This window comes from Dicentrarchus labrax, unplaced genomic scaffold, assembly GCF_905237075.1.
Source record: "Dicentrarchus labrax unplaced genomic scaffold, dlabrax2021, whole genome shotgun sequence".
In the NCBI taxonomy this organism is placed as follows: domain Eukaryota; kingdom Metazoa; phylum Chordata; class Actinopteri; family Moronidae; genus Dicentrarchus; species Dicentrarchus labrax.
Window position 1 is genome coordinate 5,937,549 of NW_026136702.1, and position 27,993 is coordinate 5,965,541.

Genomic DNA, 27,993 nt, shown 5'->3' on the forward strand with positions numbered 1-27,993 from the left:
GCGAGCGAATCGAGCGCTCCCAGCTCACACGCTGTGGGCGTGGCCGTCGCTGCCGACGTCACTCAATGACAGCTAGCTGTCAGAAAGTGAGTTCATTCCCTCGAGCCGAGCAGAGCGAGCGCAGTCGGTGGGGTTTGTTTTTTTTTTTATTTGCCCTTCCGCTGATATCAAGCACCTCCAATCGGCCACACAGCTCTGCACCGAGCCCGGCCATGGACGAACAGGCGGGGCCCGGCGTCTTCTTCAACAACAACAACAACTCAGTTTTGCCCGGCGGGGGGAAAGGACCGCTGCCCGATGGCGACGCTGGGGAGGCGGCCCGGGCGCAGTACAGTATCCCGGGGATCCTTCACTTCCTGCAGCACGAATGGGCCCGTTTCGAAGTAGAGAGAGCACAATGGGAGGTGGAGCGGGCCGAATTACAGGTGACTAAACCCGTCACATTTTTTTTAGCACACACGACCAACACGTCGGTGGCACTACCGGGGCACACCGGGGCTTCTTTCCGGTAACTCGCGTTGAGTTTTGTGCGTTTGATTGTTCTGCTTACCGGGGCTAGCTTGTTAGCATTAGCTCAGGGAGCTAAAGGAGCTGCAGCGCCGCCGCTGAGCCGACGGCACGACGGCTGTTTGCGAGCTCTTTACTGTGGCTTTAACTTTCTGGCTGGCTTTAAGAGTTGGAAGACAAACTTTGGAGTAGATTTATAGGTAATTACCTCTGATAAAACCACTAACTGGTGGCTAGATTTACTAGCAAAGTAGTTATTGTGTAGTAGCGGGTACCTGCCTACTTACACCCCGCCTCGATTTCTACTGCTTTTTTTTTTTTTTTTATTATTTCTAAACCCATTAAAAAAATGACTTGGAGTAAAATATAGTTGTTTCGTTGAGTAGTTTTGATCTCACGGGAGCTGTCAGTGCTCACAGACAGCTCTTAAGACTGTCAGTATGTCTTGTTTATGGATATTATCATAAGCAAGCTGCCATGTCACTGCCACTCCTAAGGGAAAATCAAAAATGTTATCGTGTCTGTCTTGGGAAGGGAAAAGGTCACAGTGCTTTTAATTGGTCCACTTTTTTTTTATATATATATAGCATATCTGACCCTTGCATGATGCCATCTGTAAGAGGCATGAAGGCAAAAAGATTTTCCTCCTGTGAACCAGATTTTTCCAAAAGAGAAACCAGACTCAAACTGGGACTGCTTAATGTTTAGTTTAAAGTAGAAGTTAATCTCTTGCAAATGCCCAAGTTCACTCTGAAATCCTTGTTTTGTTGTGGTTTCTAGTTTAACTGGAATTGTAACTTTCTCTCCATCAAGTATTATTTAGTATTAACTGTATGCTGCAGACCGTATGGGAGAATAAAGTGCTATATAATGTCACCTTATTGCATATTTACAGGTGAGTAAGTTGGCTGGCAGGAGTAATGCCCTATCACTTGTGTGTTAATGATTTAACTAATTTTAATTTGAGATATGAATTATTATCCCCAGCCTGCATGATTGATTAATCCCACTTAAAATATCTACAGAAGGAAAAATTACTTTGTGCCAGACCATTTAATTATCCAGGATTTGAGTAGGCATTGTTACAGCTTATTACTGTTTAACTTGCCCTAAAAATCTGGATCGAAATGTTCTTTTCTTTCCATCATTTTGACCCAGTTGTGGGGTGAATAGTTGCTGGATCACAGACAAGAACCAACACAGACTTTTTAGGGTTCGACAGCCGGCAGCTCCATCGACAGACTGATCTCAGCTAACAAAGAGACGACAGGGAGACACTGCATTGTTTTTAGATCGGTGACGTATACCCTGCTCAGCGTAGTAGGGTTTTGACTCATCTGGCCCTGAGTATTAAGCTTCCTGTCTGCTGTCATGAAGCAAGCTTATCAGCCAAGCAGCAGCAACTGCGGCAAAGCACAGTGAGGTTGCTAAACGTCTTACTGGGTGGTTTGTTTGTGGCGGCAAACACAGTGCGCGCTCAATTTGAGTTCTTGTTTTTGTTGCACCTAACCCCAAAAGTGAGGCTGGTTGATGGTTTGTACATAATTTACATTTACGGCTTACTCATAATTGCACTCTAATCACCGTGGCGCAGTACCTGGTCTGATGTTTGAAGATTGAATTCTCTGTTTTGCCAGCTGTGGCCATTTACTCCTGTTTTAATATCTTCTCTCTGCCAGTGCTGCACTATACCGGAGCAATAATGATGACTCACTCAAGTATTGAAAAGCTTTGAAAATCCACATGGGATGTAACCTTGTTGTGTCCTTGAGGGGTGTGTGTGTGTGTTTGTGTGTGTGTGTGTGTGTGTGTATGTATATTGCAAACATATACAGTACTTCCAGCCATAGAAGGTATTGGTAGATTCACTTTCAGAAGAGTGAAGAATAAAAGATAGACAGTCATTTAAATGAACGTAAATAGACGTGTATGAATAATGAAAAGTTAAAGTGGGCACAGAGCCTTAATGGAAGGTGCCTTGCAGCATCTGTATGCTCATCCTTATGCAACATACTGCACAAAGTGTTCATCATCATGTCCACACACTTGATGCTTTAATCACAGAATCAAAACTGACATGTTATCTCTTGCATGTTTTAAGAAGGTTACGTACATAGTTTCAGACCAAAGCCCGTTGAGAATGTACATAAAGCGATTTCACAACTCAGTGAATACTCTCCTCCCTGGATTTGTTTTGTTGTTGGTTGTATAGACATTGAATAGAAGACTGTTGAGGCTGTGTCTTGTGTTGCTGTCTGAGAGGAAGGCAAACCCCAGGGCTTGTAGGAATGTCGTCCAGCCAGCCTGTTAGGTCATGCTCAGCCACTCCTCTCTTCTGGAGCAGCACAGAAACCGTACTGTACATGCCCAACTTGTCCTGCTGCTGCTTCTCTGCGTAATGCACACACTGCTGTCATTCATGATTAAACTCCAGTTGAGGGGGTCATTGATAATCAATTGATTGACTCAATCAAGCTGATTTGCTTAGATAGTAATACAACTCTAGTCGGTATGTTATCTGAGTAATAGAAGTGACAATTAATTGATTTATCCTTTAATCTATAAAATGTTAGATGACAATTTCCAAATGTCTTCCATATGTTTTGTCTCACCAACTATTTACAAAGAAAAGCAGCGTTCAGTTAGTTGCAGTTTAAACTTTACTGCTAGATGCCACTAAATCCTACACATTGATTATCAAAGTGAGTGTTTGCTTCACACACCTACAGAGATGTATGATGTAATACAATGGAGAGTTCATTGTTTCGACTTCATTTGATGAATGAAGTAAATAAAAAAAAATATCATTCTGCTGTACTGATAGGCACAGATATTTTCCAGCCCTGATGACTGAGGTTGAGTCGAGTTACGCCCTGTACAGGCCAGGCAGTGCTCCAGTGTGCTTCATCAACCCTCCAGTTATGGGGAAATCCCTGCTCCATAGGGTATCTCCTTGCCAGAAGTATCTGTCAGCAGCCATAATTTGACACCAGGAGAAGGTTGAAGGTGACTCAGGGTGTAAGGTGGCTCTGTGTGGGTGCAGACTGAAACGTGGACCCACTTATCTTCACTGGATAGAAGCGTCTCTTGTATTTCTAAAAGAAAAGCTTTTCAACATGAGCAAGATTATTGTGTGGCTCATGTTATTTGATTACTTATCTCCATGTCGGAGAAGACCGCAGCAAACTGCAGCAGCCTAGAATTAGCCTGCCTCAGTTAGAAGAGTTATTACTGTGATCTTATGTTTGCTTTTACTAATGGCAAAGCCTGAGGCATATTTAGCTCAATGATGCGGCATTAAGGACCGAACCAAGAACTAACATATACATGCATATACCATGGCGTTCAGAAATGGGTGTCACCGTCATTCCTCAGTCGAAACAGCGTCCACCCCCAAGCTGCAGTTATTTTTGTTTGCCCTCTCAGTGTGTGCCTCGGAGTGGGAAAGTACAAAAAAAAGTACATGCTTCCTCACCAAGAATGTGTACCGTTTTCTCAACGTTGTTACATTAATGTAGAAACTTTAGGCTCTACAAATGTTGATACCATTTCACATAGAAGCCAGTGCTGCTCACATCGTCTCTAACCAGGATGTAGACCACAAAGACAAGTCTCCATCCTCTATCACAGGTTTCAGTAGAAGCACCACAAAGACAGTCAATGCAGTGTGTATCAAATATTCACAGATAATTACAGATAATAGTGAGTAGTTTAGAAGGAGCCTGAAGGGACCCTTGTTTATTAACTGAAGCCCGGTCCTCTGAGCTTTGCTCTACTGTCCCTGTTGGACACACACCAGAGCCTTTCTCTACGCTGTAAAGCCGCCTTGTCAGCCTGTTAATTCCCTTCCCGTTTCTCCATTCACACTTACAGCCTTCATCTGTCTACGTGGGAGTGCGGGGCAGCTGCCTGGTGGTGCCACAGAATTGCATGCTTCCCCCAGTTTTACAATAAATCTGAGGTCGCCAGTCTGTCAGTAGTAAATTGGTGGTACTCACCAGGTCAAATGGGGAAAATGGTATTGTTGTTCTGTATACATGCCGTGTCCATTTTTATTAATTGTTTTATTTATTTTTTTACATTGACATGTATTTTAACAGGTGATAACTGGATACTGCTGGGGACCTTTATTTAGAAAAGCTGAAATCACAATCACAGAATCACAAAAAACTCACGTTAAGTTAAATAATTTTCTTCTGCACCTCCTTTACATTATAGAAAAAGGATATTAAAGGGGGGCCCTGGGGGCTCACCTGGTAGAGCAGGCACCCAATGTACTAAGGTCCTTGCTGCAGTGGCCATGAATACTAATGTAGAGCGAACAACAACACAGCAAGTACTCTAACTAATGTTAGTTATGCTGCGGGTTTGCAAACTTTCGCTTAAGTTGCTGCTGCTTTCCCAGAGCCAGCACACCACCTCCAAACAGCGAACGTCACTCTGTTACTATAGCCAACATCACAACAACAGCATATTGGCAAACTAGAAAGTAATTTAACATTATCTGACACACAGTTCCAGCTGGAATAACAAGTTAGTGTTGTGTCTCTCCGCCCAATCCGCTTTGTTCGTTTCCCGTTTACAGTGATGAGTCTGTGTACAACCACCGGCTGAAAGCTAGCAGACAATGAGGAGATATTAGGTTAAAGAAAATGAGTATTAAAATGTTATTAACCCACCTTTCAGGATTGGTGAAGCCCAAGGGTTAAGGTGCCAGTCATTCGTCATTCTCCAGTTCAGCTGTGGCTGCCTTTTATTGGGTTTTTACTTTGTTTCTGATGCTGGCTAGCAGCTGGGCAAGTGATCACATTGTGCCAGAAATGAAAGTCAGAGTCTTTGTGAAATTATTTTCTCCCATTTCAAATCTTCTTGGCTCTGCAGTGTATCTTTACTCTCTAGATTGTAAAGCTGTTGTAAATGTTGTTTTCACCATGGTTCTGCCTGGACCACACCTTACAGTCACACGACCTATTTGTCAGAGAGAAACTGCTGATGTTAAAAAATTTAGCTCTTTGCCTGCATACAGTATGTGTGAGTGTGTGCATGTGCTCCATGTACCTTATGTAATATTAATGCAGCAACATGGGATGCAGCACCCTCATCCCCGAGATGCCCAACATGCTGCCTTTGTTTGCACCCCCTGTGAAGTAGCACTGCAGTGTCACCTTGACATGAGCTGTGTGACGGCAAAGTGTAAAATGAAGCTGGAATGGAAACTCGTGACGAGATGAAAACAACTGTTTCTCTGTAAAGATTTAGGAGATAAGAGGAGGTATATTTTTTGACTCTCTGGCAAAATAAGGAGTTTTTTTTTTATTATTGTTTTCTGGGTATTGTACAAGAGGTGAAAGGCACAGCTTGGCTCATTCCAGATAACTGTGAAGAAATCTTTAATAAATCCCAGTTTGAGCAGTCAGTGTCTCACCCTGACCCTCAGAGCAGTCCTGAATCTGTGCCTGTGGACATGAGCAGGGTGAATCGATGTGCAGTGTGTCTGCATTTGAAGGAGTGAGCTCGAGACATGATCACAGGTCCTCAGCATTTCACAATGTAACTCACTGCTTCTGTGGCACAGGAGGAGCAAAATGGAGCAGTGGATTAAGCTAAGCAGTTTGTTTGATACCCACACCGGACAGTCAGTCTGATGATTGTGTAATATGTGTACATGCAGTCAGTATGTAGCCTTCTTACAGATGCTCTCCGAGACAAAAATGTGGCTGTGGAAAGATAACCGTTTTTTAGTGCAAAGACTTGAGATGTGAAACTGGAGGCCATTCAGGAAGGTAAAAGATAATCCACCTAAACTGGAATTATGTTTTTTTGTGAGACAGTGTTAATTTGCCTACCGTGTCCTACCATTTATACCGTGATTGCTGCCCCTTTTTAATATTCCTGGATGTATGAGACCATTGTGGACAAAGTTACAAATCATTGAGCAGGGCCTGCTTTATGGCAGTATTGGATTTTGTGATTCATGAACTGCTTTGTCGGGTGTTTTTATTTGCTGCGTTTGCCAAAAAACAATCTACATCCAGGGTATCTGCAGGTCTTGAAAGGTCTTAAAAGCATTGCATTGGAGTTCCTCAGAAGAGGCCATAGAAGGTATTAAATGACCACTGTGTAGGATTCAGTAGCATCTAGAGATGAAGTTGCAAATTGCAAACATTTGAATACAGCTCAGTCTTCCAAACGTGTAGAAGAAACTATAGAAACAGGGCGGTTCATGGCGGCCTCCGATTAAAATATCTCATTCTAAGGTAACAAACATAATTATTCTTATTTTCAGGTGATTGAAAAAATTAATTTGAATATTATATTCCTTTTCTGCCAATAGATCCTCCTAAATGTTACACACTGGACCTTTTAAAATTTAAAGCTTGAAAAATTTCCTCTTTTCTCCCATAGGCAGTGATTTTAGTTATGTCATATTGTTGTATCTGATTGTGGGCAGTTTGGAGACGTTACACACCTATTAACCTAAAGTAGGATTGTTTTGACAGATGATTGTGCTGCAGGAGGCTCTTCAAGACTTCTGTCCGCACCACCAGACCTATAAGAAGTACTGTCACTACTTTTAATAATTTCTCATTGGTTAATCCATCCATCCATTTTATTGAAAAACGTGTCACTGTATATTATAATAAATAACTCTTAGCGATATCATCATTGTCCCTATTGGTTTTCCATCATATTTTCATGCTTTGGCCGACATGACAATGAAACAAATTCAATTCTGTGTGGTTTAAAAAAATCTATTAAGAGATAGTCTATAGGACAGTTAAGGAAAAGCATACATTTGCATTGGGAGTGTCTAATACTAATTTTATGAGTAAATCTTTATATTGATGAGTACATAAATCTATCAGTGGTAATATGAATTTTATTTAGACTATAAATATTCAACATTTAACCTTTTGTCCTCGAAGTGGAGTTGATCTGTGGCGACGTTCTCCGGCGGACAAACAGAAAACGCTCTGCTGTAGCCACGTTACAGTCGTCCCCACCCCAGCACCTCTGTCTTGCTTCAGTTGTTTTGCTGCCTTTTCTCTCTCTTGCTACTAGTGTAATGGCATGTGTGGAATGTACTTGGCTCGTCATCAGGTCGGCCATCACGGTGCTCATTGGTTTGCGGTAACTGTGAGAGTAAACCCGGTGTTCGCTGAAAGAAAGCTTGTTTGCATTGTAAATGTGGGATTTACACCAGCCCCGTTTTGCCTTCTTCGGCTCTGACCGCACGGCCTAAAGGACAAGCATGTGTGACCATTTTGTTTGTGAGTAAGCCTTGAGGTTGTATGAGTATCCAGTGATTTATTTTTGTTTTTGTTTTTTTTTACAAATGGAGTGAGCTCAGTGTTGCAGCTCAGATGTTCTGGATTTTTCACAGTGTTCACTCTGTCTAGATTAAATGGCCTCATTGTGCTGTAGATGTCTTTGGTGATGACGCAGAACAAGTCTGGGAGAAAACATGTCTGGAATTCACAAATCTTAGACTTTAAAGTCTCATCTAATTATAAATGGTGAGGATTTTGTTTGTAGTCATCCCACATTCGTTGACTGAAAAGTTGAAAAGAATATATAAAATTTGATGGAATTGTTTTCTTTTATGTCCTATTGTCCGTAATCCACTGAAAACAATGTGTGGTTAAATCTCATGGTAGTTAGATGACTAGAAATGAAGAAATAAAACTGTTTTCCTGCTCAGATTTAAACTAGTACAGCAACAACCAAATTAGACTTATTTGCACTGAAAAGAGACATAAAGTATTATCTCTTTTTAAAACTTGCAATAAGTGAAAAGAGCTGAACTAAAATCTTTTTAAATATCTGTTTGTTTGTGCCATTCTGTCTTCAAGTGTGTCTCAAATTGTGATTTAGTAGTACTGGAAGCTGCTGTCCATCCATTTTTCCTTGTTTTACTAATTTAATTTAGAGTAAAAATCGACACTGAAACTAAGTTTGACGACACGCCAAAGCAGAAAGTATTGTGACCAACTTTCATACCGTAGCTTGCCAGAATTTAGCGAGTGGTCGGTGTTTATTTTTCACCCTAGCTATCTCCTCTGCCTCCTTTTCCTGTCTCTGAAAAGCCCTGCGCTCTAGATGGATGCCCCATGCTACATGTCTCTTACTCAGACAGACTAAGGAGCCCTTATCCAGCAGCCCAATAATGCAGGCAGTGTGAGGCCGGGAATTAAATGCTTCCTGTGTCTCTTTATGGCCTGAGTTGACTCATTGCATTCCTCCCAAGGTTAATGTTTGATGGAGGAGAGATGGCGAGCCAGAGATTCACAGAGCCGCACTCTTCTCTATCTCTGGCACCGTAGGACGCCAGGGGTCCCTGGGCCAGCGCTTCATTTGGATAAGGAAGTGAATGCTCGCTCGCTCTATCAATCAGCGCAGATGTACAGTTTCATCCACAGTGAAAAATGAGTCTCTCTGCTTTTGATATGTGAGGTAACATTAACAACCTACCAAGCTGTTCTTGTGTGGCCATGCTTTTAGCTCCAGTTGTTGTTTTCTCTGTTGAAGAAATTGTGACACTATTTTATTGGTAATTTATTGGAGGTTTTTTTTTGCCTTTCTGCTCAGCATTTTTAACATCTGAGCCGGAGAGATCGACCGCGTTCAGCTGGACATCAAGAGAGGTTTAATGGAAAATAGCTCTGCAATTAGCCTAATGATGAGGTATTTGGAGGTTCTGCAGCGCAGTTGCATGTGATACACTTTCAATGCCCCAAGGCAGTGGTCCTCATTGATATTTGGATTGGAGCCACTTTAGCCAGAGTGAGTTATTTTGGGAGCCACACAGTCTGGCCCAATCCAAACAGTAATAATTTTCCATATGCAATATTTTCCTAATGCCTTCTTTGTGCCCCCCCTATTTTTTTATGCGCCTCCTCTCCCATCCTCCAAAGACACAAAGTGATCCCTGCTTTATTAAATGTAAGCAACGTGTTCAGTCGTTGTCATCTAAACAACTTATTTTCCTCCTGTCATATCCGAAAACCTTTTCAATCCACCTACTGGGACAAATCAATATTTTTCATCAGGTAAAAAAATGAATGCCTTACCCACTCCTCTGGAGCTGTGTGTTTTCTTCACTTGTCATTATCTGCCAAGCTTCACTGTCACCAAGCTTATAAATGCACCAAAAGCCTTTTTTTTGTGAAGTTTAACCTTTTTTGGAGCTACTTTTCTTCTCGTTGTGGCTTTTTCTGTTTTTAATGCTCAGTGATATTGGCTCAAGGATGTGGAAAGTCAGATGCATACTAAGCGTTGTTAACATTGTTGTCAAACCTGAATGCATTAGTATAGATCCAGCTGAGGATAGAGGAGGGATAAGGAATCTAAGACTGTGTAGACGTAATAGCATCAATTGTTGGCATCTGTGCAGACGGCTAGCATGTGACGGTTGCCAACTAAACTCTGTGCTGTTTACACCGTCAAACTGAGAAGCATTACCCTAAATCCTGAGGGCACCGGAGCTCTAGCGGGCAGGTTGTTATGAGTTCCTCTGCGGAGAGCTGTGGATGCTAAGAAATGCGGGTATTAATACGAGGCAGATTGAAGTGCTGTCATGACTCATTGTTGCAGGCAGCAGTAGCGCTACTTGGTATCCGTGTGAAACTGTGATCCAGCCCACTCAAACTCGCACCATCCTCTGCATGTAGAGTGAAACGCAGGGAATCAAGTCAATATTAATTCCTTTTAAGATGTTTTAGAATTTGAATCATCCCCAAGATAAAACTGGAATATGCTTTTTGAAGTTAGACAGGAGCAGTTTGGCTCGTGGTGCTTTTCTCTAACCTTGTTAACAGTGGATCTACCTCTATCTCTTCTTTTGGTAATGGTTTACTCCATTTCAGATGTTAGTTTGCCATTTGTGTTAATCCAGAATAAGATTGAAACATTTCACTCTAACTATTCTGTCATCTAAACTACAAAGTGGCCCTTAAATGCACCTCTTGTGCTCACTGTCTTGCTGGTGATATTCAACAACTGAGATGGAGTTGGAGTGTAATTTCAATGAAGTGCTGAAATGGAAACAACAGCATGCTTATCCTCTCTTCTGTAAACAATGAAGCCTTTAGAGACTTGAGCAGCGTCTAGAGTCGTTTGGCAGGCTTCACCCCGCTGTAACCCCTAAAATACAGGACGGACTGTGAGGACAGGTTATGTTGTGATTGGGTTTGGTTTCTCTCTGCTCCTCAGATTGTATGTGGTGAAAGGCAACTTCATAGGGATGCAAGACACTCTAAAGGGAAACATAAAGCTTTAAGGGGAACATATTTCATGTTTATTGCCCAACGCTTGTGAAAATAGATCATTCATAACTAACTAGTTAATTATTACGTGATTTTTCTTTAGCACCCACCAAATTTATTCAGAATTAAGAGACATTTATATCAACACGGCCCTATAAAGCCAAAAAGCATTAACAGCTTAGAGGGTTGTTTCTGTACTTGTAGAATCTGGAGTTAAGGTACGTAACTAACGGTCTGTTTCGTATAGGCTTCTCCTACCATGACTATCGGTACCCACAAACACAACCTGAAAAACAACATAAAACCTCCTGCTGTGAGAAGCGGAGACGATGGTTACGCACTGTAACGGTCCAGCAGAGAGCAGAGTCAGAGAGAAAACAGCCCTCCGTGCAGCGAGAGGCATGATGGAGAGCGCACAGTTAAAGTACCCCAAATAACAATCAGTCTGACAAAACAATATGCAGTGAGTCAGAGACATCCTGCTGACAGAAACTGAAATTAAATGAGAAATGAAAGAGCAATTAGAAGAGTTATAATTATAATAAGTTCTCTTTCAAATTTGAACATCTGAAGATATGAATAATGTATTGTTTTTGTAACTGCATTTCATTTCAAAATTGTTTGACTCAAATGGACCTCAAACCATGTCACGTGACTTCATGACATTGTAATTCAGTACACCCTAAGAACAAATATTACTGGGATTGCTACAGAAAATTGCATATGAGCATATATATGTCCAACATTATAGACGCTCCCACTGACCATACTCAGGCTAATCATATACAAGGTGTCTAGTTTTGTTTCTGTCAGATAATGTCCCTTCATCAAGACCAGTTTCTGTAGCTTAACTGTCAGCTATGTTTCATTTGCAGCTCAGTGGGTAGAGGACCAGAGTCGATGGTTTGGCACTAGAGCAAATCCAAATTAAAGTTCCTCAGTTTCTTTTTATTGACTCAAGGATTGTTTTGAATCTAGAATTTGGTCTGAATCAAATCTCAACACCAAAAATCTGAATCAAATTGCGAAGTTGCCAGAAGATTCCCACCCCTGATTGTAACACCAGACAAAGGAATCCTGCTGAAAGCGAACTAGCCTAGCTTAGATGCCCTTTAGACTGAGTATCACAGTATGATTTCATCAGTGTTTGACTTTTTTCACATTTGTAAGGGCGAATACGACTTGACTGGCATATACGACGATTACAATCGTTCTCTAAGATAGAGACCTCTTTGCTCGGTGTGTGATCTGCTCTATTGGATGCATCTGCCGCAGCTCATGTACTGTATCCTTCACTGTGAGCTAGCACTCTCTTTACAAGTGAGCATGTGCGCGCTCGCATGTGTGCAATGTAATGCGATGCTGACTCAGACTGTGCGTCAACAGCTGCTGCCTGTTACTGAAGAGAGACAGTGGTTTGCAGAGGGAAGAGATTTTAGGGGGAGTGGGGCGCTTTTGTGTGTGGGAGAGCGAGTAGGTTATATTAAAATAGAATAGTACAGATTGGCTCTTTATTATCCATCATCCCACGCATATTGATTTGACATCCTATTTTAGTCTTGACAGAAGTAGTTGTTCTCAGATGTTGTCTCATGAAGGTTGTCTTTGAAGTCAGGTCTTTGTTGCTAACTAGCTCATATCTAACATGACAAAACAGCGGAAACATTGACTCTATTTATAAAAGCAGCTACTTTAAATCTCTTCCTACTTTTTGAAATGACCTGACAATCCTATTTTTGTGTTTTCAGGCCCAAATCGCCTTCCTGCAGGGGGAGAGGAAAGGTCAGGAGAACTTGAAGAAAGACCTTGTGAGGAGGATCAAAATGCTGGAGTACGCGCTGAAGCAAGAGAGGTGAGTGCCTTACCTCCCACTGCTGCTTCAGCCCACCCACAACATACACAAATACCTCAGCTAGTCTGGAACAACTGCAGTGTTTCCATGTTTTGTACGTTCCTAAAAATAAATTCTTGCCACTGAGAAATACAGAAAAGGAGAACATGGCGGTGTGAGTTTCTCACTGGCCAACAAATCAGCGTCCGCTGCACCTGCACAGAGCTAGCGCACTCAAGAGTGGAGCTCTCAGCATGTTTGATAATGTGTAAATGGGCTGCTGGCGTTTTAAAAGAATTCCCAGCTTCCTCCTGTTTATATTCTATGCGTACCAGTCTGATGTCTCAGCTGGTGTCAGCAGAAGAAGCAACAGAGTGAGAGTGCCAGAGAGATTCCCCCGAGTCCAGCTGGTGTGATGTCTCTGGACAAGAGCATGTGTTTGCATGAAGGCTTTGTTTCCTGTCGGATGCTGATGACTCTGCACCGTCCTCAGTAGAAGGACGGGGAAAGAGGAGACAGGAATTATCTCTCCACCTAAGACGAACTCACCGTTGCAGCGGTCTTTCTCGAGTAAACAAGAAGACTTTGTTCTCATTGTCATGTGCATTAGCCCATCACCGGCAAACAGAAGGTCCCTGTGGTAGCGGTGGTGATACACTTTGCATTTTTTTTCCTCGTCGACGCTTGGCTGCACCCTGGAACAGAGATACAGTGGTGACTTCAACACGTCTCTATTAATGTGACTTTAAGCCATTGAGCAAGTCATTCAAGCAGCAGTAGCCCCCTACAAAAAGTCAACAGATAGTTCTCATTTATTTTGGATGCATGTAAAGAATGTATGACGGGTTTTTCCATCAGCATAGCTCTGGGTCAGTGAATTTAAAGAATGATTACAGTTTAATTACAAGTTCGGTTTTTATTAATGCATATTCACCGAGGTAATTTCTGAAAGCAAGAGCAGCCAGACGGCCCGACATGATTACCCAAATGTATTCATAACTGAAGCAGAAGGCGAACTGTAAAACTTAAAGTAGTTGTAGGTGCACACAGTTTTCCTGTGTAATGAGGGATTATCAGACATTTCAGGTGCTTTCCCTGTCAGTTTTACCTATAAATTTTATGGTTTCCTTGCTAACAGCCTTTCTGATCATCTGACAGCTTGTGGTTCTTTCCCCGTCGTACTTAAGTTATAATATACCAGAATTATCCTTCGAACATTAATCAAATTATTATATGTAGCTAACATTTTGACCACTCCTTTGCAGGTGTGATTTAATGCTGTCACCTTGTAGTCAGGCAACTGTCACTGTCTCCTCCCTCAACATTAACCACAGAGGAAGAACTCAGCTGCTCTGTGGCCGACAGTAAGAGAGTCTGGTTGTGTTAGACAGCTACGAGCTGGGAATGTGAGGAATTCTATGAATGCACAGCAAAACATGAGCTCTGTAAAGCAGAAAAGGACAAGTAAAGGTTAAGAATAGAAAACTGGGATGGGCTGTAGGTATTATCATTTGAGCTGGGAGATTGTCTAGCCTAACGGGAGCCTTAACACGACGGAGTTAGACAGGTGTCGTAATAGGTTAGTGCTCTGTCATTCCTCCAGTCAGCTCAGAGGTTAGATACATTTTACCTGCCCGTGCTCTCTGAGGAGCATCATCATTAGGTTTCTTAAGCATGGAATCGTCATCTGGCTGTTTGTAGTGTATATTTATCTACTTTTCTCCAGTGACATCAGCGCATACTCTGCCTCAGGAGCAACACTTAGCCCAGGATTACTACCACTTTCCCATGTTGCTAAGCAACAGGTCATGTCTGCGAGGGTATCTGAAAGCAATATCAGAAATGGCTTTCTGAATGTAGGATGTACCCAATTTAAAATGAATTTGATTTTGATGGGGGTTGCTTCCTCTGGATCACAGATGGAGTGGGGTGGTGGGGGCGGTGTGAAAGCTCTCCTCGTATTGACTCTTCACCTCTGATATGGATTTGTGTGCAGTCACTGGATGAAACTGCATCTCACTATTGCAAATAGATGAAAGCCACACATATATGTATATATAACTATATCAGTTTGTTAATGCATTTTTTTTTTGTGAATCACCTTCAATAGAAATCTGTTGTGGTCACATGTGTATGTTTTATATTATTGTTTTACACATTTTCAGTCTAAATTGATCATTCCAAGCAAATTATAATGCCAAACTAGCATTAAGTAATTCAGTATTTTGTTTGTGAGCAACGAGTCTGATTTATACACGTTCAATTTTACAATCCTATGTGATCAGTCTTATCTTGGTCTCCTATGATAGTAAATGTAATATCTGAATATCACAGAACAAAGCAATGAAAATGATTGTTATAGTAGTTGCCGCCCTGTTTATCATGATACTTATCACTATCTTAAATTTTAAAAAAAAGACGCACATACAAGTCAATCTGTCTAAGAAGCTAACGTGTTTGTGAGAAGTGGAGCAAGTTGCTGTTGGGACGACTTTCAAAGCTTATGCAGATGCCATGCATAATGAGTTTTTTTGAAATAGCTTCTTCTTAGACCTTTTTGATCAGCCCCGTTTTGCTTATTTGTCTGTCTCTTTTTTTTCTTCTCTCTTCACTTCCAGAGCAAAGTACCACAAGTTAAAATATGGGACAGAGTTAAATCAAGGTGATATGAAGCCTCCGAGCTACGACTCTGGTAAGTCCTCTTTATACTAAATCACAGTGAGTGTTGAGTTCACATACCTCAAGTGACAGGACTGTTGCGAGTGTGTAGGCTGCATTCATGTTGAATCTTGTTTGCCTCGATAGCTTTCTTTCTCAGTGTCCTTTCCCAAATGCTGAATGAGTTCTGTTGTTGGGATGTTGGGAAAAGTCCGGGACGATTATACTTCCACTTTTGATGAAGAATATGAAGGCTTGGTTCACTAAAATGACAAAAAAAAAACTTTCTCTCTCCTCTAGTGGCATCGAGTCACACAGCCATGCAGATAGTTAAACTATCCAGAATAACAGAGACATTGTTTCTGAAAAGAGATATTATTTAATGCTAAAGTTTAATTAGACCTAAAATACTTGAGTCGAATAATTGATTAGTTGATGTCCAGATAAGGAATGGCTTAACTCATTTTTCAAGCAAACATGCCAAACATGACCCACTTTCAGCCTCTCAATTGTGAAAGATTGCAGCTTTTCTTTTTCTTACGTTATAGTAAACTGAATCTCTTTTGCATTTTTCAATTTCAATTTGAATCAGATTTAATCCTTCAACTGTATGAAATTGCGATAAGCATTTTGAACCATTTTCTGACAATTACAAACCCAACAATTAATCTGCAGGTTAATCTTTAACAAAGATAATTGTTAGTTGCAGCCATGAATGTAAATCTTTAATGCTTTGAGAAATGTAAATGAAATTATTCCTTAAGAGAAGCTTAGAAATATTGGAAATTTTGAGCATTTATTCAATGGCAGCTCCACCTGCAGATGAAGATTGTGTGATACAATCGAAAAGCTCCAAGACAGCTACTAAATGGATGTTGTGGTGAGATTGTTTTATCAAGTGACTGAGTTTTTTTTTCAAGTCCTCTTCATCAGATATCTAAAGCCAAACTCTCTGCATGGCTAAATTCCACTAGAGTGGAATAAGAAAAATGCACACAGCTTCCATAAATGAAGCTTAAACTACTTTATCCAAAATGTTGCTCTCACTTTTAAGTGTTCACCCGATCTATCACAGTGCTTTGTTTTACTGTGGTATCACTCATCCATCAGTGCACTGTTTCTCGTTATATTATTGTAGTTTAATTATCCTCTCATGTTCAGGTCCTCTGCCATCATTAAGTCAGATTGCGACATTTCCTCTCCTCTCTCCTCATCTCTATTCATGAGCGCTGTTCAAAGCAGCCGAGCCCTTGAAGTGTTGATGAATGAGGGGAGGGGAGGGGGAGGTGAAGGGGAGAGGTGTTAGGTGGAGGGGATGGAAAAGGGGGAGATGAAGAGTGGGAGGTGTTGCTCGTATGGTGGCGCACCTGCCCGCTCCTCCTCGCCCTCTTGAATTAGGCATGACCCACTTTTTGAGGCACCCTCGTCTGTCTGCCCCACCAAATCAACCCTTCGACACACACACACACACACACACACACACACACACACACACGCACACACTCGCACTCGACCCAATCTAAATCTTATTAACACGTCTCTCTGCTCCATACAAAATTCCCAGCTGACTCCCGAGCTGGTTGCTGACGTTGTTGAGTATCAAAGTGAGCTTTGAATCTCATCATTGTTTGTTTTTTTCAGAGCCGTAGACAGTCATAAAGAGCGTGTGTTCTGGATGCTGCAGGCACAGACACACGTCGTTGCTCTTTCTAGTATGTCATGGGACATGGTTGGAGCAGAGACCAGCCATTTTAAAGGTGTCGGAATGCGTCATTAAATATCAAATGTCTTGTTTTAGCATCAAGAACAAGCCGTCGCTAATGAGTTTTGAATCTCTTCTCTGTTTCCGCTGCCAGAGCTGCTGTGTACACAGCTTTATTAAGGCAATAATTACCTACTGGGATGTAAATATTTGCATTGAGGTTTGTTATTTAAGTTGCACATGTTGCCAAGTAATAACTTTGGTCAAAATCCAACCATGAACTACAGTAAAAGGTGATAGGGCTGGAGTGTTAATACTGATAATACTCTTGGGCACTCTTTACAATAAATGTTATTTCACTGGCACCCTTTTAAAGAGAAACAATACCCTGTTTTATTTAACTCTAACCCACTGCTGACTTACTGAAAGCAGTTAAGTGCTGGATGTGTGTAGTTGCCAGGATGCTGTGATGCAGGAATGTTCTGGTCGTGTTTACAGAGTGGAAATAATGTCCGAGGCCGTGCTGTCCATAACGTTCTAATTTGTGTCCATCTCCTCTCCTCCAGATGAGACCAACGAGAACGAGTCTTCTGGATCGCTCAACAATCAGCTGTCCTGGAAACAAGGCCGTCAGCTCCTCAGACAGTAAGTGTACATGCTTGAATCCTTCTGTGACAGTCTTCAACCCAGAAAATAAAATTACTGCTCTAAAATTAACTGTATCAAAGTACCAGGATGTTCACTGGCCCCTTGTTGCATTTCTGTCCAATAGTATTATCACTTTTGTCAGACTACCAGCTTTTATGAAGTACGCTACTGTGCCAGAAGTGCTACGGCCCCAAAAAAAACTGTGGGAAAGAGCTCCCTCACATGGGCAGCAGCAGTCATTACCTGCTCTGTGTGTTGTTTTGTTTGCCCCTCTGGTGTACCCAGCTGGCTCAGGAACGTTTGGTTATCGTATCATCCTACTATCTAGTTGGTCTGTGTAAATAAACCAGGCTCCGGCCTTTATCCCAGACGCCATCAGGCAGCCTCACACATCATCTGCCCCAACATGCCGGCTGATAAGGCAGCCAATTTACTCTTGACTTTGTGTCAAGGGACAGATCAATAATGTGCTAAGACACCCCTCCCTTTCAGTCAGTCGCGCGCTCAAACTGCTCGAGCTTCTTCTGCATCTCTACAGGGTAGGTGTAATGTTTGATGAGTAGCTCATCTTGCCTCAGCAGATCTAATACACACAATTAGACTGCCAGAGGACCTGTCACTTTTGACAGTAACAAGTACTCAACTCTTCGTCATCACGGATCACATTGAAGTCTTTGTAGTGAATGGACTTACTGTCCCTTGTATTTGTAAAGAAAACTTAATTTAAAGGTCCTTTGCAGCATTTTGAAAGACTAATTTACATTGCTAAATGCAACCAGGTTTAAGTTGATTTACCATGTTCCAGGTACCTACAGGAGGTGGGCTACACAGACACCATCTTGGATGTGAAGTCTCAGCGGGTCCGAGCGCTGCTAGGGCTAGCTGGGGATGGAGGCGCGAGGACAGGTGAACGGACCAGTACTGAGCCTTTGGTCAATGGGACAGACACCTCAGCAAAGGGCATGGGCACCAGAGGGTAAGTATGCTCCTCTAAAGGGATCTATAGACTGAGAAATAACATTATTGTATAGCTTTACTCTGTGAGATGGGTCTGAGCAGTATCTGTTTTGAGATGATGTCAGATTGTGCAGTGAATGTCTGTATGAAAGTAAAAAAACAGATGCATCTAGTGTAATCTGTGCCGCTCTAATGTTGAAAATGTAGCAAAACAATAAGCAATCTTTGGCAGTTTTGGAAATGCAAATGTAACAAAGTGAGATTTTGGGGTAAATATGATTTTTGGAAGTAGAATCACGTTAGCTCTCCGGTGTTTTCTACATCATTTAACCTCATATTCATATTCTGAGTGTCACACAGTGGGATTTAAATTTCTGACACATTCAGGGTTGTGTTAAAAAAAAGCCACATTTTCTTTCGTGATTATGATCTTTTCTCTGGGACAATTACAAAATCAGTGTTAAGTGGCCTTAAAAAGTAACACATCAACATTTTTTAATGCTAATATATGTTGATTTGATGAAGGAATTTCAAAAAGCGCACACACAACATGAAAATGTGAGCATTTTAATAACCGTTCCATATTGTTAATGCAGCTGCGTGTTAATGCGTACATCTTTGTTCCTCAACAGGAAAGCTGAGCTCTCAGAAAGTAGCGCCGTACTGGAGGCCTTCAAGTTCATTGAGAATGCCGCAGCTGAGTTCAGTGATGAAGATGATGAAGAGGATAGCGAGGGGAGGGACAGGACTAATGTGGAATCCAGGACGGTAAACCTGTCCTCACCTTCTGCACTCGCACAAAGTTAAATAGAAGTTGTCTCTGTACTATTAATAACTGTACTATTAATAACCCTCAATATGTTTGTTTTTTTTTACTCAGATCCTGAGGAAGAAGCCCACATCGTCGTTGTCGCCAGCCAGTATGGATACTAGTGAGGACCCTGACACAGAGGAGGCGCTGAAGGGCTTTGACTTCCTGTCCAGCCCTGACGAGATGGACACCTCACCGGAGTCCAGAGGCAACGGGGACGGCACAGACTGGGGTGAGTCATGGATCAATTGAGAACAGAGCAGAGCTGGAATAGGATGAAAAGTGCCATCTAGACACCACAGATACAGTTACAGTACCTACATTATGAAAAGGTTTGTTCATTTTCTCTTGCACAATGATGAGCTTGTTTCATTTTTATCTACAGATTTAATAAAGTTTCAGAGGCAATGAAAGTACCTAATTTAATTTATCTAATATAATAAATCTAATCTAATTATTTAATGCTTTAATAATCTTCCTGTTTCTGTTCCTAAATTTGACTTGACATAGTTTGATGACTGTTCATTGAGTACTCGTCATTCATATATCATGCTGTGGTCATAAATCATGATGTTTGGAGTTTCTCTGTTTAACCCATAGTTTGTGATCTCTTCCACTGTGTGTTCCCATAGCCAGCCTGTGAGCACAATGTCTCTTCCACTCCTGTGTGTCGTCAAATCAACCCGATTCCCTTTGAGTCTCACACGTCCTTAGACCAAAGCCAGAAAAAATTGGCTTGATGTCACGCTGAGGTGTTTCTTTGTATTTGAACCTGGGTTTGAGTCATACAATAATTTGATTATGGCAAAGATTTCACGCTGTGGATTTTATGATTAGATTTGTCGTGACTCAGAATCCAAATGTTCGAATGAAAGAATTCCCCACATGGCATTAATTTCCCTCCCACCACACTCACTTCTCCAATAGAAAACCATTAAAAGATCAAACGAGATGCCACTCAGTCTAATTTCACTGAGATGGTAGTGGCCTACTTTTAAAGAAACGATGCTCATCTCAGGTCCTGAAGGCCTACTGCTCCCCCGGAGGCTTGAGAAACCTCCAGGGTAGCACGAGTCCGAGAGAGGTCTGTGCACCTTACCCACACTGCCAGGCCTCTCGGGCCTCGACCAGGGCAGTTCCTCAACAGCCTCTCGGTCTGGTTTTGTTCCCCCTGTGTAGAGAAGGACGAGCAAGCTCTCATTCCCGAGGCCTGGGATGTGGACCCGGGCATGATAAACAAACTCAAGGAGCAGTACAAAAAGGAACGCAAGGGGAAAAAGGGGGTGAAGAGTAAGTCCTGTCAGGCGTTGCTGCCTCCCTCCTACTCCTCTCTCTGTAGAGCCTGACTTTCCTGAGTTCAACCAAAAAAAAAAAAAAACTCAAATCAAAAACAAAACATCTTTGCGGTTTTTTCTCATCTTCTTTAGCTGCTCCTTATTATGCCTTCTACTTGGCACTGTTCTGTCCTTTTGTCTGTCATTTCATACCGAGTGTCTCCTCTCTTGTCTTCTTGTAAATACAAAATCTGTCACCTTTCTTGGATTGCTTGGTGCATGTTTTTGTGTCCCCGTTTAAAATGTTTTAATTTATATTCACATCATCATCTTGTCCAGCGTGCCAATTATCAGAGTAATGTGACAGTTAGTCACGATGACACGTCTGTCTTTATCCCATCTGGGCTAGCACTAGTCTCCCCCGTCATCTGTTTCCTACATAAGTATCTTCTCCAGTCATAATGATATAATTATCACCATCTTCATCCTCATCTGTCAGCCATGTTGATACTACAGTAATAAGTAATTTTGCTGCTGTGGTAATTTGATAGCAATTAAAAGCCTTTTCAGTGACTCAGCTGAATACTACTGCTCTCAGAATAACAGCCCACTTCAGATGTCACCTCATTCAGTGGCTGAGAGCTCTTAGATTTTACATTTGTGTGACCCAAGCTCTGCATTGCTGCTTTTTTGTTTTTAAAAAAAAAAAAAAAAATGTAATCATGAGATCAACAACTCCGTTCGTCTCACTTACTTCTTCATTTGATTGCATCACCACTTTGCACTTACACTTGGCTTTCTATTTTCATTCTTCACGCTGTGTTGGTACATTATCACTTCTGTGGGTGTGTGGAGAAGTTCATCAGGAGATCTGTGAGGGATTTCTTTCTGTAATGGATTCTTTCAGGCAGTTGTGCCTTTTGGTTTACTGTATTTCTTACAGGGTAATGGGTTTTGTGTGTTAAAATTCTTCAAATCAAAAAAATAAACATCCATTATTGGTTTACTAAACTATTGTGTTTGGGCTGAGATCCCACAAACTCCAACTGTATGTCTCCACACAGCCCGCAATTAAAGATAAATGTGCCTCAACACCTTTTCTACCTCTTCAGTTAATCTAACAAGGACTCTGGTGCTGACTTTCCTTCATTTTCTCTTCTTTTGCATAATTTATTAATTTATTTTCTTCCCTTTCAGTGCTGACTTCCTTCCATATTTCTTTTTCAGCTTGTACTCACAATTTTATTGTTTTCATAGTTTGTTTCCGCTCTCGGTCACTGAATGTCCGTTTGGTAACATTGTTGACCTGACTCGTTAAACAGGGCCAAACCGGTCCAAGCTGCAGGACATGCTGGCTAATCTGAGAGATGCAGAGGATTTGTCCCACATGCAGCCTCCATCCACCCCCCAGTCCCGGCCCAACGCGGTCCGGTTAAACGAGCACGAGGGGAACCGAACAGATGAAGGTGCCCGAGCAAAATCACAACAACAAAGTTAGACTGCTGTAAATTCACCTCATCCCTGTGTGGACGGTAGTTGTGTATTTATTTATTCGTTCCTTCCCCAGTTGACCTGACCTTTCCGCCGACCTCAGGGAAGGCGTTTATTATGGGCACAGACGAGGCCATGGAGAGCGAGCTGGGCCTGGGGGAGCTTGCCGGGCTCACCGTGGCCAACGAGGCTGACAGTCTGGCATACGATGTGAGTTTGAAGAACCAGAATGGGTTTTAGGAGCCATGGCTCCATTTCTCCAGGGGAAACTATTTCAGTTCATGTTATCATTTGAGCCGTATGAAACACGGCCATCCCACCTTCTTCCTCTAATCCGCAGCAAATTTACCAAGTCACATTAATGCCTAAAACTTGCCATTTGCGTCTCAAGCTGCTATTTTTATAGACTGTCAGGGATGCTGCTTTGAAAGTTTAGAATTGGAAGATGTAGGATATTAGCAGGCTTTTAACGGAAAATAAGTACAAAAAATAAAATAAAAAAAAGAACTGGCATTAAGTGACAGCACCCCAAATTACACAACCATTTGGGCTTTTTAATCTCACTTTTAACTCCATTTGTATCCACCAAGCTGCTTCACTACACTTATGTGTAATAAAGCTGCTAACAATGTTGAATGGATATTGAGTTCTGATCTAGATGTCCTCTCTTCAGATTGGCAACAATAAGGACGCCATGAGGAAAACATGGAACCCCAAATTCACTCTGCGGAGTCATTTTGATGGGATTCGAGCTCTGACCTTCCACCCTGTGGAGCCTGTCCTCGTCACTGCTTCAGAGGACCACACGCTCAAGATGTGGAACCTGCAGAAGACCGCTCCTGTCAAAAAGTAAGAATGTCCTCACGCAAGTTGAATACATCCAAAACACTTTCCAGTACAACCCAGACAAATTTCTCATTGAAAAATGAACAGCTTTAGATTGTTGTATTGATTAGCTGTCAGTTCCTCTCTTATCTTCTCTGTTAGAGACACTAATACTCTAACAGCAGTGTGTTTGGCTCAGTGTCTTTGTACCTGAGGCAGCAGAGTGAGCATCATAAGAGAGAAAAGCTTGGTTGTAGATTACAGTCCCATAAGGAGGATGTCTTGTCTTTGTTCCTGCACTGTCACACAATTCAGTAACAGGAAACTGCCCCCATGTGACAAAGACCTGACAACCCTCTGCTCCACAAGACTCATTATGTCACGTCACAGCTCTGCAGCCCACACACAGTCTGTAGTAATGTGATGTGTTTATTTTTAGAGGCTGAAGTCACTTTGGAGTTTATATGGGATATTAAACAGTGTATGCAACTATAGCAGCAAATCGTACATCAATGTATGACATTGTACAATTTAACACCAATCATCAACACATTTTAAGTTTGCTGTTTATTGTACGACTCATTGTTGAACTCATTGTTTTTCCTCAGGAGTGCATCTTTAGATGTGGAACCGATCTACACTTTCAGGGCCCACAGGTAAAAACACTGCACATTAATAAAATGTATGTTTTAGTGTTGGTTTGGTAGACAAGAAGTTCTGATAATTCATGGTTATTTGAACCACAGGGGGGCTGTGCTGAGTGTGGTGATGAGCAGTACAGGGGAGCAGTGTTTCAGCGGAGGGGTTGACGGGACTATACAGTGCTGGAACACCCCCAATCCCAACATCGACCCCTACGACTCATACGGTAACAGCGCCATGCGTTTTTTGTTTGAATCTGAGGACTGCCTGATCAGATCATGGTGTAACTGACTTGTGTTTTCTGTGGCAGACCCATCGATGCTGCGCGGAGCGTTGTGTGGACACACTGACTCAGTTTGGGGTTTGGTGTACAGCAGCGCACACCAGCGCCTCCTCTCCTGCTCTGCAGATGGGACCGTGAGACTGTGGGACGCTAACACAATCTCCCCCGCCCTCGCAGTGTTCAACGAAGACAAAAGTACTGACTTCAAGCTCGTAGCATGACTGAGAATGAGTATTTGCTTTAACTAAATAGGTAAAATAACATAAACATCTGTCTTTCTGTGTTCCAAGAGTTCGGAGTTCCCTCCTCAGTAGACCTGGTGTGCAGTGAACCGGCCCACCTGGTCACATCCTTCACGAATGGGCAGATTGGCCTCTTCAACATGGAGACCCGCCAGCTGGTCCTCAATCTGGAGTCCAATTTGGAGCCGGGTAGGAACTGAAAAGCACCATTTAGTCCTCTGATCAGTAAAATTCTCCACTGATTTAATTATAAAACACATTCCAGTACAACACTTGTTGAAGTTGATAATTATGTTAAAGTAGAGTCGTTGTATCAGAAAATATGGCTCAAGAGTAACATCTAGTGGCAGCTGTAGGAAAGTAAATCATTAGTGTAATGATACTACACTAAACAATAATAATGGAGATGAGCCAGGCATGCACAGAATCGCGCACAATGCATGCTGGTTAAATTTGTGTCCGACATGATGCCAACTTGCGCTGACGTCATGAACACGTGGGCGACAATAACCTCACGAGATCAAGGCGACCACAGTTTATAGAGCCAGGCGCCGCAGTCTTCACTTCACTGACTGCAAGACCCAGGGCATGAAGGGAAACGCCTGGCTGTCACCTGATCAAAGAGCTGGCTCACCACAAACACCACGTTTTCCGAATTATTACTTTAATATTTAACTCTAGATTGTAGCTGTTTCATCTCTCATGCTGTGCATTGGAGGTTTAACAAACATAATCTTGTGTATAATAATAATAATAATAAAAAAGTTTATTTATGTATCCAAACATGGTCTGAAAACTAGCTTTAAGATGATCTAACAGGATGTGAACATTTCTGTGACTTCCTGTAGATCCTGAGTGCAGTTCGTCTCGAACAAACCTGTTGTTTAATATCCAGTCTTACTTAGTTGTTTACCAGCAAGTGCTCCTCACAGTCTCCATCCAGTACAAACTGACTCAGGTCAGGTGTTGCTTAAAAAGTTAAGCTACTAGGCTATTTCAATTGGTCTGACTTTCCTCTCCTGCTGTGTGCTTGTCTGTTTTTAACCAGGCACTCCCTGTCAGATCAACAAGGTCCTCAGCCACCCGACTCTTCCCATCACCATTACTGCGGAGGAGGACAGACACATTAAGTTCTTCGACAACAACAGCGGGAAGCTGATTCACTCCATGGTGGCTCACCTGGATGCTGTCACAAGCTTAGCCGTAGACCCTAATGGACTTTATCTCATGTCAGGCAGTAAGTAGCTCTTAACCAGTGCCTTCTTGTGCAAAGTCTAACATGAACTGTTTCCCCTTTTATAGGTTAGTTCAATGGTTCTCAAAATATGGTAGTAGTACGTGAGCTGCCTCTAGTGGTACTAGTGGAATAAAAAATTTTTTTTTCCTTTTCTTTTAATGAAACAAGTTAATTTAAAAACATATAATACTTCAAAAGTTTGGTTAATAAAATACATAAGATCACTGAAATGTAATTTAAAGTAGTTTTTCTGTAATATTTTCATTCAATACCAGCCTGCTACATAGTCACACTCATGAATATAACAACATGAAACATATGATATGATACATTCATGATTAGTCACAAGATAAACTGTGAGGGAAAGCTAATAAGTAGAGGTAAAATGAATGATTCAAAAACACTGCAAACCCCTTTTCCTCCACATTAGCTCTAGTTCTTGAACCGGTTCGAGAGTCAACCTGCCACCTGTGTGAACTGTCCATACAGCCTACGCCGCTTTATTTTAACTCTCTGTCATAATGGTAGTTCTCGGAGAGCTTAATATTTTCTAAGGTAGTACGTGGAGTAAAAAGTTTGAGATACACTGCATTAGTTCATTGATTGATTGTTTGCCTCAGACGCAATCTGGCGGTAACTGTGAGTCAGTGCACTGTGTAGGTGGACATGTGAAATCTTTACTCAACAATGACTGTGTATCATTGTAATTGTTTTCTTGATGTGGTGAGGGCTTTTTTTCCCCCGACCACTGTGACTCGAAACTTATCAGAAAATATACATTTTTCATAATCTTAATTGAAGAATTAAGTATCCCATATGTGAAAGTACAATATGTGTTCAGTTATAGTTATAGTGTCTTTGCAGCAGGTGTGTAAAAGTAGGATGACTAATTGACACCATATGTTCCACAAATGAAGGTCTTTGTTCTAGGAGAAACCGGTTCATGCGGACGTCTTTTGGATGAGTTACTTTTTTTAAAGGATTGTTCCCTTTTGTACCACTTGTAACTCGTCGTCTCCTCTGCAGGTCACGACTGCTCTATCCGTCTGTGGAACCTGGAGAGTAAAACCTGCATCCAGGAGTTCACGGCCCACAGAAAGAAATTTGAGGAGTCGATCCACGATGTGGCGTTTCATCCGTCTAAGTGCTACATCGCCAGTGCCGGGGCAGACGCTCTCGCCAAAGTGTTCGTATGACGTGGAGCTGCGTCTCTCCCTGCAGCCCCGCTCTCTGACTCAGCCTCCCATGATCAGGGACCAATAGAGACACGGGAGGGGAAGGACCTTCAGGCATGGGTCCAGTCCCACCTCTCACAGCCCTCTGGTTTCATGTCGGACTGGTAGACTATGTAGCCGCTAGCCTCAAACGGGCCATGACTCTCCATAGAAAGGGTCGGCAGGGAAGGCAGTCAGGAGGAGAACTGCTCTCTAGTCCCCCGTCTACCATCCAGGCAGGCCTGGGTGTGACCGGCCACAGCGTCCCCCACCCCTCACCCCCCCAGACAGACTAAAACTCAACCTCCGTAGCTAGGAGGCTCAGGACAAGTGTTAAAGAGTGTGGAGTGGAGAAATGAGGTTTCAAGCCGGTCTTCTGCCCTGTTACTTCGCGCTCATCCCAAATCCCTCTGGCCCTGGACCTTCCCCCTCAAACGAACCGGGTCTGGGCCCTTTAATCCAAGTCAGGTTTTGTGTTGTGTTGTTCCAGAAATGTGGGGTACTGAAGGCTCGCTGGAGCTGTTGTGGAAGCCTCTCACTTCTTCTTCTCTGCTTCCCAGACTGCTTGCTGGCCTGCCTTTATTTTTCCTTTTTAAAACACGTATTGACAAATGTGCCTTTGCTTTAAAAAGGTCTTGAAAAATGTTATTTTAACAAGCTTGTTTTTTGGGGGAACAGGGAGGGACGGGACGACGGAGAAACAAAGCTGGTTGTCACAATGTTGTCGATTTTAACATTGGATGTAAAATTACAAATGCTTATAATAAACAAAATATATATTCAGTCTTAAAAGTTACTGTGCAGCGTGAGTTTGAGTGCTCCTTTTTGATAAGTGTGGTTGGGGAATCAATTTTGTGCATTTCAGGGCAAAGCTGGTAGAGTGATACAGAACATTAAATATAATGCCTGTCCGTTAGATTCAAGTTATTGTACACTTCAGAAATAAGATTGCAAACATAAGTGTCCAAAGTAAACCATCTTGGTTATATAATAACAGTTCAAACTTGGTTCTAGATGTCCATCTTAGGAATAACTAATTGATTTTGGCCAGTTTGCTCTTGTTTGAATTGAATGGCTTGTACTGTATGTAGTTTTCCCCAATTGTGTGGACATGCTCGACTACAATGTGATGTATCATGTCCAGATATTTACAGTAGTCCAGTGTTTAGCAGGAAATTAGTGCAGTACTGTAGGACTGTTTGAAATAATGAGTTAACCATCCAACACTGAGGGAAAAGAAATGTCCTGCAAATTCCAGTTCACTGGAAACTGTAATCCTGGGTGAAAAAACAAATCAATCAAGATGTTGTACATGTAGAGTACAGCTTCAAATGAGCCATTTTCTCAGTCACTGGTTTGTATATGAAAATATGTTCAAAATAAAAACTGCTGTAAAATGTTAACTG

General features: G+C 42.0%; 1 protein-coding gene across 2 annotated transcripts; it reads left to right on the forward strand.

Moving 5' to 3' along the window:
* Positions 1–77: 77 nt before the first annotated feature.
* LOC127379634 (striatin) lies at positions 78–27,990 on the forward strand. Of its 2 annotated transcripts, XM_051429498.1 has the most exons (17): positions 79–425; positions 12,521–12,624; positions 15,222–15,295; positions 17,530–17,608; positions 18,417–18,587; positions 19,201–19,336; positions 19,449–19,611; positions 20,559–20,669; positions 21,976–22,119; positions 22,221–22,354; positions 22,818–22,993; positions 23,578–23,625; positions 23,716–23,837; positions 23,922–24,089; positions 24,185–24,325; positions 25,185–25,373; positions 26,400–27,990. In XM_051429498.1, exons 1-17 carry the CDS (start codon positions 213–215, stop codon positions 26,567–26,569), a joined length of 2,343 nt encoding a protein of 780 aa, XP_051285458.1. In that variant the 5' UTR covers positions 79–212; the 3' UTR covers positions 26,570–27,990. The 2 variants fall into 2 exon arrangements, with proteins under 2 accessions (XP_051285468.1, XP_051285458.1); XM_051429508.1 differs by lacking the exon at positions 20,559–20,669 and having other exon boundaries at positions 78–425.
* Positions 27,991–27,993: the final 3 nt, after the last annotated feature.